Source organism: Otolemur garnettii, unplaced genomic scaffold (assembly GCF_000181295.1).
Source record: "Otolemur garnettii isolate 467f Iridium unplaced genomic scaffold, OtoGar3 scaffold00003, whole genome shotgun sequence".
In the NCBI taxonomy this organism is placed as follows: domain Eukaryota; kingdom Metazoa; phylum Chordata; class Mammalia; order Primates; family Galagidae; genus Otolemur; species Otolemur garnettii.
Window position 1 is genome coordinate 19,319,620 of NW_003852398.1, and position 9,998 is coordinate 19,329,617.

At 41.8% G+C, this 9,998-nt stretch overlaps 1 protein-coding gene across 1 annotated transcript in view; it reads left to right on the plus strand.

Annotated features, from left to right (window-relative positions):
• Window positions 1–9,998, plus strand: part of HAVCR1 (hepatitis A virus cellular receptor 1) — a 24,586-nt gene that overhangs the window by 4,422 nt on the left and 10,166 nt on the right. Inside the window, exons 3-4 of the mRNA XM_023516702.1 lie at window positions 2,173–2,256; window positions 5,338–5,442. Coding sequence (XP_023372470.1) covers window positions 2,173–2,256; window positions 5,338–5,442 — 189 coding nt within the window. The remainder of the gene's footprint in view (window positions 1–2,172; window positions 2,257–5,337; window positions 5,443–9,998) is intronic.

The following is a 9,998-nucleotide window of genomic DNA, read 5'->3' on the forward strand; positions in this document are numbered from 1 at the left end:
CTCAGGGCTTCTCTCCTCAGTGCTTCTTGCCCTTACACTTTCTCAGCTTCTTCGGGGAAGTCGTCCTGAGGGAGAAAAGTTCCATGGGCTGATTAGGTTTCCTCCTTTTTATTGTTCCCACTTCTAACCAGATTTTTTGCAGGCTTGCTTTTTTTCTCTCTAGATTGTACATTTTATTTTATTTTATGTGCATTGTATTTATTAGTTTTTGAGACACAGTCTCACTTTGTTGCCCCAGGTTTACAGTGGTGTCATCACAGCTCATTATAACTTCAAAGTTTGGGGCTCAAGCCATCCTCCTGACTCAGCTGCCTCAGATTCCCCAGTAGTTGGGACTACAGGCATGGGTCACTATTTTTCTATTTTTGGTAGAGGAGGGGTGGGAGGAAGGGTGGGGAAATCTCTTGCTCAGGCTGGTCTTGAACTCTTGACCTCAAGCAATCCTCCCACCTGGGCCTCATAAAGTGCTGGGATTACAGGATGAGCCACAGAGTCTGGTCTAGATTACATTTTATTTTTTTGAGACAGAGTCTCACTTTGTTGTCCTCGGTAAAGTGCTGTGGCATCACAGCTCATAGCAATCTCAAACTCTTGGGCTCAAGTGATTCTCTTGCCTCAAGAGTAGCTGAGACTACAGGTGCCCACCACAATGCCTGGCTATTTTTAGAGATCAGGTCTGGCTCTTGCTCAGGCTGGTTGTGAACCCGTGAGCTCAGGCAATCCACCCGCCTTAGCCTCCCAGAGTACTGGGATTACAGGCATGAGCCACCACATCTGGCCCTATATTACATTTTAAATTGTGGTGGGAGGAGATGCCCAGAGGCTTGAGCATAATGCTACATCAGGGAAAGCAAACTATACCCCAGGGCCAGAAAAGATTACATAATCGGCACACTGACTAATTTTGTAAATAAATTTTATAGGAACACAGCCACTCCCGTTCATTTATTGTGTCTGGCTGCTTTCAAACTGACAGAGTCACAGTTGCCACTGAGACCATAGGGCCCACAGCTTAAAATATTACTATCCCTTTACAGTTGAAGTTTGCTGACCTCTGCTTTAACTAATACCTTGGCGCATAATAGGCACTCACACAAACAACTATTTTCTCTTCAAGGCAAAAATCGGCTAGATTACAAATGAAATTGTATCCCACGGAAAAAGCTGATTATCCCCTATTTAAAGGACCTCAGGTTTTATTTTATAGTTAGTAGAGCTGAGATTTAAGGAAATTTATGATAGGAAAAAAATGTGCCTGATGAGAATAAAAGTACACTTCATTCCTGAGTTACTCCTTCATGGACAACACTTTTGTGCCAGGCGCTCTGTTGGATGTTAGTTCTAATCTTGCTGTCTCTCTGGGTAACTCTGAGACCTTTAGCAAGCTGTTTGGATTACTATTACACCTCTGCCTCTGCAAGAGGTTATCACCTCTTACAAATTTGCAAGTTATCGGGTGGCACTTGTGGCTCAAAGGAGTAGGGCACCGGCCCCATATATGGGAGGTGGTGGGTTCAAGCCTGGCTCTGGCCAAAAAAACTGCAAATAAATAAATAAATAAATAAAATAAAATCTAAATAAATAAATTTGCAAGTTATTTCTTAGGTAAGAAGAAATGTTATAAAGTCTTCTCTACCATTTAACCAAATGCATGAGGGATTTTGTTTTGATCCCACTTGTGATCTAGCACAGGCTAATGGGTGTTAAGAGCTAGTCTACTGGGTGTGTACCCTCTGGACTGACTGAATGAACCCTCTCATCTGGCAAACATCCTGGGCTGAAAAGCTCCTTTCTTAGCCATTCACCACTGAAAGAAGGCTCAAGAACAACTCCAGGCTCCTATCTCACAGCAATGATTATGAAGATGCATAAATCAGATAAGCATGACTTGTCTCTTAAGAAGTGCTTCAATGCAAATCAGAGGTATCTGTTCTCACTTGCCAAATATATACCTTTCCATGCAGCTGCCTTTTGGGTGAGTGGGAGGGTGAGCTTGTCTCCGAAGCCCTCTCCTGTCACGGATTCTGGTTGGCTTATGACAATGAATGGAAGTTTAGGACACAAGGTTCTGCCTAGGGAAGATCCCTGGTGTGCTGTCATACAGCTCCAGTGTGAGGCTCTTGTTTCTTGCTGCTTGACTAATCCTTGCTTTCATGGTGGTTTCTGATCCAGCCACAGAAACGGGTGCTCCAACGTCACCAAACATCTCTACCTCTGCTTCCCCAGCGCCATCACCTATGCAGACCCACACACCAGGTAAAATGTGTGTTGGGAGCCTAAGAGGCTCCCAGTGAGAGGAGCCAGAATGATAGTCCAGGATGAGGGTTCTTCCCTGGGTTCCCAAACAGGTTCTCCATAGGGTTTGTAATCCTCCTCTCCTTCGCAATTATATATACCTTTTGTACATAGAAGCATTTTCAGAGTGAGAGGACCCATCACTTTCTATCAGATGCTCGAAGGGTTTATTAGCCAAAAATCGTTAGGTCACTGATTCAGGACATCTAATGGGAATAATGTGGATCTGGCATTATTGTTATAAGGATCAGGTTAATGAGAGTCTGCCCTCACAAGAAGCTCTGGGATCATTTTGTCTATTCTGAAGTCACACCCTCCACTTGAAAAGATTTCAGTGAAGCTAACATTTACTTTGTCTCATGGCCCAGGCACCATGCTACATACATTTAATTGTTACGAGAATTGTATCTCTTCTGGGTGTGTTTCAAGTCTATTTTATAGTTGTGAGAACTGAGACATGGTCTAAAAGTTTGTAGTTGAAAGTTATACAGATAGAAATTGGCTGAGTTAGGATTTGATATTTGTTAATTTGAATTTGAGACTTATGCTTTCAACGACTGGATCCGGCCTTTTACCACAAGTGCTGAGCTTTATGTTTGGATGAATTTGTCTTGATCTGATGTCTTCATTGGAAAAGCCTTTAAACAACCACCCTGTCTTTTTTTTTTTTTTTTCATACTTTTTTAACTTCAGATTACAAACCATTAGGTTATGTAACTCACATATGACAGGTAAAATTCAGAGCTGTAGTTGTGTACTACACCCAGGAGTGTGCCATATATCCTTGCATTGTATCCATTGGGTAGGAAGCTACTGAGCCCTCTTCTCTTACCTCCTTCTTGAATTTAATTCAGTTTTTCTCTTGTGAACCACTCTGTCTTTTGAGGGAAGTCAGTGACTTACACAGGTTTGCTTCAAGTGTCCTTTATTTATGTAGCCGGACATTTTGAAAGATATTTATACTTATGAAAAAGTAAACATAGGATTTTAGGGCTTTAAAAGGTACATGTTCATGTTTTTCAACTCAGGCCACCATGGTTCAAATTTCAAATTCCCCATAGGTAAGAGTTTAGATTTAGTACAAATGGAGAACAACTTGACTTACAGGTGGGGAAATAGCTTGTCATTCTGAGGAGAAGTTTAGGTTCAAATCTTTTATTTCCAGGATAAAAAAGATAAGTTTTAGTGGAGATTCTCACTAAACCCCCACCCCCTACTCTGCTTGACCCCAGGAAGTAGCTCTGGATTTGGAGGAGTAACAGCAATGTCACAACCTATTAGTCAGAAAAATCTGATGGAACATTTTGATTTCCCTAGTCTTCCATTGAACTGTGCGTGTATTTAACAAGGAAGGATCTGAAGGGCTGGGCTATGAGCTGAGCCTGGAAGAGAGGGCTTTTGGTAAGAACTGGGATTTTAGAGCCATAAAAGTTTGTAAGAAAAACAGCTTTGTTCCAGGCAGCTGAACACACTAGAGAATCTATAGACGTTCTCAGTATTGATTTACCTTTTTAATACTTAGTTTGTGCCTACAAAGGTGGATGGATTCGTGTGCTTGGTTTGGAGAATATGTCTACATTATTGACTTTGTTTAGAGCTGGAATTTAGACAAAAAGTGTTGTTTTATAGAACCATGTGACCTTCTGAAGGGTGGCATGAACTGAACCTTACTTGTATCCAGTTTCCTAAAGAGTCTGAGTTTAGAGTTGAACTTCTCAGTACAGGAAGGAGTAAACCCAGAAGCAAATCTAAGGCGGGGACATGTCGCTCCATTTACCCCTCCCTCCCTGTACTCAGAACCTAAACTAGTCATGGAACAATCGGACGTGAGGTCATAGGGGTGGGGGAAAGAAGAAAAATCCCACAAAGACCCAAAGTTCAGAGAGAAGTGAAGTTTAAGAGGTCTTTTGCACAGAATTACATTGGGTAAAGACTGACCATCTGATTCTCATGCAATATCTTGTTTTTAGTTCAGAAAGACAGCCACATCTTCTTACAGGTTTGACACCAGCAGGAAAGAGGAAAACAGTTTAGAACATGAGAAAGGGTGATGTTGAGATGTGAAGTTACCAAGGTTGTTGTGGAGAAGGGGAAGCAGGCCAGAAGGAGGCCCAGGAGTAGGAATTCTAGTCCAGCCACCACCCCTAATTACTGTGGGGTCTTAGATGGGGGAATCATGCAAAGACCTTGTCAAGAGAGAAGTGAACAATTCTGTAGATGAGGTGGGATCTGAGACAGGATATAAAGGAGAGATTTCAGGAAAGGAAAGGAAAGCACAGCCCTGCGTTAAAGAATTCCTTGTGGAAGCTTTTTAGTGAGAATTGGAAGATGAGTCAGATAAGACAGGAAATCACCCTTGCGGGTTGCAAAGTAACCACGACCATGACATTGGGCAATATTTTCAGCTTGAAGGGACTCAAGGAATTCACATTCTGTGTTGGTTAATATGTGCATCCTCATGGAAAGCTGTGTGGGTAATTGAACCTAATGAGCGGCAGGAAATCCACCCTGGGGCTATTGTGAAGGGAATAAGTAGGTTAGTGCCAATTCTTTTTATTCATTTTTTTTCTTTTTACTCCCCACTATACTAACAAGGAGTTAATGCCAATTCTAAAGTCTTTTTTCTATGAAAGCAAAATAGCACTTGTATGGATAAAATAAGAGTTTAATTGAGTGTTGTACATAAAACGAGCTATTATGGGCTTTACATTGCACATTTAGAAGGAACCCTGGAGGGTAGAAAATGTAAAATAATCGTGTATTGATAAGGCTATCTACAACATGACCTAAATCACACTTGCTAGTGACAATGAAATATTATAACCAGATAGCAGTGCAATGCCTGGAGGCCATCCTGGAATAAACTTTCAATAGCAGATGAAAGACGTAGATGTAGGTAGCTGGGAGCCAGGCTCACCTCCTGAAGTAGGCTGGGTGTGGAAAGTTTTTGATAATTCCCGATTTAGTTCTGTTCTTTCTTTTCTCGGGGGAGTAACTTTTCCTCCACAAATGGAACACCTTCTTTTACTCATTTTATTCCAGCAGCAACATCGCCTTCTCCAGCTCAGCCATCAGAAACCCAGCCCACAACACTGCAAGAAAGAAGGGCGCAACCCACCAGTTCACCGTTTTACTCTTATGCAACAGGTAACTGAATTCTCTTTGCTGCACACTTGGGATAATTCAAATCTTGATAAGCAGTGGCATTGTTTACGGAATACACTTCTGGAATAAGACCCATCTGATCTGAGGGCCGACACCAGCTACTGAAAGAGTGAGAGGAGTCCTGCCAGGGGTGACATCAGCTATTTGACTCGTGCAAATGTCTACATTTTCTGAATTTGTTTTGTCACTTGTAAAATGGGTGTGATTCCATCAGTCTTATAGAATGCTTGTGAGGGTTAAATGTGATGACAGATTTGGGACATAGATACAAGGGCAAGTGACAGATACGTGTATAATAACAACTACTAGAATTCATATGCCCGACGGGCACAGGTAGCTTGTATGATCTGGAAGCATACACATGCGTGTCTTTTTATAAATCAGATCAATCTCTTGACTCTAAACTTATTATTACATTTGCTCCCTTGGATCAAGGCCTTAAAACAATTAAATCTAGTCCTCTGGTATGTAGAGCAAGCTGGTCAGCCATGCTTCTCCCGAGGCCCAGATCCTAAATATAGCCAGGCGTCTCCTGCTGCCTGGTCCAGCATGTATTTACATGAGCATTCTGAGATTGTGCTATGTGGTCTAGATGTTTGCATCTCCTCAGAGTTCATGTGTTGATACCTATTCTCCAAAGCCATAGCATTAAGAGGTGGGGCATCTGGGAGATGATTAGGTCATGGGTGCACCCCCTTCATAAATGGGAGTGTCCTTATAAAGGAGCCCCAAGGGAGGTTGTTTGCCTCGTCCCCACATGAGGACACACAGAAAGCAACATCTGTGAGGAATGGGCTCTCACCAGGTCACAGAATCTACAGGCGCCTTAATCTTGGATTGTCTAGGCTCCAGAATTGTAATATGTTTCTATTGTTTATAAGTTACCCAGTCTAAGATATTGTGTGTTACAGCAGCTTAAACAGACTAAGATAGATGAACTGGGGACCTCAAAATCAGTGTCAAAGAAGCAAACCCCTCAGAGCTCTTACTACTTCTTTCCAGACAGTCTTTTTCCCTTTCTCTAGTTTGAGCTAGCCTCCTGTAATCCCTACTCGTTAGAAATGTAGAATTTGCAGGTCCTCATTACAGTGGAGAAAGGAGATGCAGAAACTTGTCATCCTTCCTGGCTCCCTCTCTTGGATTCCACAGTGGTAAGCTTGGGGGGGGGGTGCCCTGGGCTGAGCCCTTGGTGATGCAGACCTGGCTTCCGTGTCTTTCTGCTGCGTTCAGACAAGGTCATACCTTGCAGAACTCCTCTTGTCTGTGACTCATTGCACTCAGCAGCTGCCAATCTGTGGGCCCCTGCCTCCCACCCCGTATGACTTACCTTTTGCCAAACATTCCTGGAAGCTGGTTAATTTAAAACAAACCTGCAGTGAGATTCACAGAAGGATTCACTCGGTTGGGATGAGATCATGGTGACATTTGGTTTTGAAAGTGGAATCCTTAGTGCAAACTGTTTCTGGGCACAAAAACAAAATGAAAATAGATAAAAACACAAGGTAACAGCAGTAGGAGCAGCTGCATCCTGCTCTTTTAGGGAGTGAAGAGGAAAAAAGTAGGAGTGGGGAATCATTCTCTAAAATATCATGTCACCGAAACCTGGTCGAGGTAGAGCTCCCCAGGGTGGAACAGACAGTGGAGCAGCTGGGTCCCCGGGACTCGTATGAGGGCTGCCATTCTGGCTGTGACTATGAGGCTCTTGGGCCAAGTCCTCGCTGTGCCTGTGTCAGCTCTCAGTTGCCTAAAGCCACATGGCAGCAAGGAATGTGAGGCCTGAAAGGGATTTGGGTTGTCATGTGGCCTTTGGCAGATGTGTGTGCCAGGAAATTCATATACTATCTCATTTAATTCTTTCTGAATGGCCATATTTATTGCCATTGTCAGATTGGTAAGGCTCTATAAATCTGCTTGGGAGGCACACAGCCCCCCCAGTTCAGCCACCGGTGACTACATGTGTGCCCACTGGCACAGTGTTGAACATTCTACCTGGAGATCTGAGTAGATGATATTTAGAAAGTACAGTGCACAGTGGTATCCTTGTCCCTCCTCATGGCTCCCTCTATCATGTAATATGAATAGCTGGTATTATCCAGCATAGTGACATCTATGTTCCATGCATCATCCATGTAACACCTTTGTGTGCTGCGTGCTATTAATAGCTTGTAGTTCAGGATACCCTATCTAGAAATACAAAAGATGCCTAAAAATGTATACACATTTTGAGAAAGGAGAAAACTGTATTAAAATCATGATATCAAGTCACATTTCACTTCTGCAATTATAAGAGATACAACCTTCAAGATAACAAAGGTTATTGGTATGTATTGAATATTGCAATTTCAATAGAGTGTTTTTCTTAAACTATGCATATATTTTTGGCACATCTGTATGTATATGGTATCTCCCATCTGCACTTTCACTTTCACAGTTTCAGTTACCTGCGTCAACCACAGTCTGAACATTTTAAGATCATTTGGAAGAGAAAGAGATAGACTACATTTACATAGTTTTTATTACACTATATTGTTACATTCTATTTTATTATTAGTTATTATCAGTTTCTTGTGGCACCTAATTTATAAATTAAACTTTTTCATAGGTATGTATGCATAGGAAAAAACAGCATATATAAGGTTTAATACTATTCACGGTTTTTTGCATTCACTGGGGAGGGGATCTTAAAACATACACCCTGTAGATGGGGGCACTATTGCATACACACCTCTTCATGTACAGAGACACATTTATACACAGGTACATTCATCGATGCTTATGTGTGTCAAGGTTGCATTGCTAACAGACCTTGTCAGCACTGAACTCTAACTTTATGTGATTCAAGTCTATGCTATTTTTACTGCATCACCTATCCCTTTTCCTGGAGGTCTTAATTAAGGTCATAAGCAGATTCTAGATAGACTCTAGACATTGCATAAACCTAGATACTGCCTTTGGCTCTCCTAGAAGTGGTCTCAGAATAAATAAAATGTGAGCATTGTATTGTAAATGTTTAGGGGGTGTATGATTAGTCCATTTCTATTCATGTTGAGGTTCCAGTTTATACCTTTATCAGTTAGGGAATTTTTAGACCTCTAGGTATGTCCTTGGGATGGGAATGTAATGTGTGGGTGGGGTGGTTCTCAGCAGAGGCCCTTGTCATTTCCTAAAGATGAAAACTCGTGTATCCATTCCCTGTCTGCTTCTTCATCTATGCTAGAAAATGAAACTAAGTTTGACAGGCTGAGGCAGGAGGACTGCTGGAGGCCAGGAGTTCAAGAACAGCAGAGGCAACATAGTGAGACCTTATTGCTACAAAAAAAAAAAAAATTTAAAAATTAGCTGAGCATGGACATGCCCATAATCCCAACCACTCCAGAGGCTGAGACTAGAGGATCACTTGCACCCCAGGAATTGGAAGTTGTGGTGAGCTAGCTGGGAATGAACCACTGCATTCAAGCCAGGGTGACAGAACAAGATCTGTGTCTCTTAAGAAATAATGCTAATAAAAAGTAAAAAAAAAAAAGAGATTAAAACTTGGTATTAGGAATTTACCTTTTTTTAATTGCAGTTTTTTTTTGCCCAGGGCCAACGGTTTGAACCCACCACCTCCAGTATATGGGGCTGGCGCCCTACTCCTTTGAGCCACAGGCACCACCTTGGAATTAGGAATTTAACTGGCTTAGTATACAGTATATACTCAGAACAAAGAGAATTCTTCTGGTGTGAGTGGTGGAAGGAAGAGAAGGAGAGGGATACAAGGAGGGTAGGGAAAAGGGGAGGGATTTGAGCTCAGGCACCAGTCTGGAAAGCCTCTAGTTAAACAGAATTTTGTACTTGACTTGTAGTTGGATAGAAATGTCAACAGAATGTATTGTCTATGTCAAAACAGATAATTTCAAAACACTTTGAAAATTTCAATGACTTTAAGACCAATGTGTTTTATGCCATATAAAATCTTAATCCTTATATGGTATAATATACATTGGTCTTATGGCTGACATAGCATTTTCTAAGAATTTCTAGATTAAAGTCCAGGCACATTGGCATCCAATGTAGTTATATAATACCTTTTGTAGATATCATGGCACATTTTTTTTTTCGAGACAGATCTTACTTTGTTGCCCTTGGTAGAGTGCCATGCTCCATAGCCCACAGCAACCTCCAACTCTTGGGCTCACACAATCCTCTTGTCTCAGTTTTTTGATTTTTGGTAGAGATGGGCTCTTGTTTTTTGCTCAGGCAGGTCTTGAATTCATGAGCTCAAACTATACACCTGCCTGAGCCTCCCAGAGTGCTAGGATTATAGGCATGAGCCACTGTGCCCAGCCCATAGTGCATTTTAATCATATTTTAAATGTAAAAAACCTATGTGATGTCCACTCAGAATAGGGTGGTTCTGATACCTGGATGTATATATGGCTTCTGGGCACTCACCAACAACTTTTCAGCTAGCATGAAAATATTGATTGCCATTAAATGGTGCTCTTAACCTGGTACCATGAATGGGTTTCTGTGATTCTCCTAAAATTGGAGGTAAT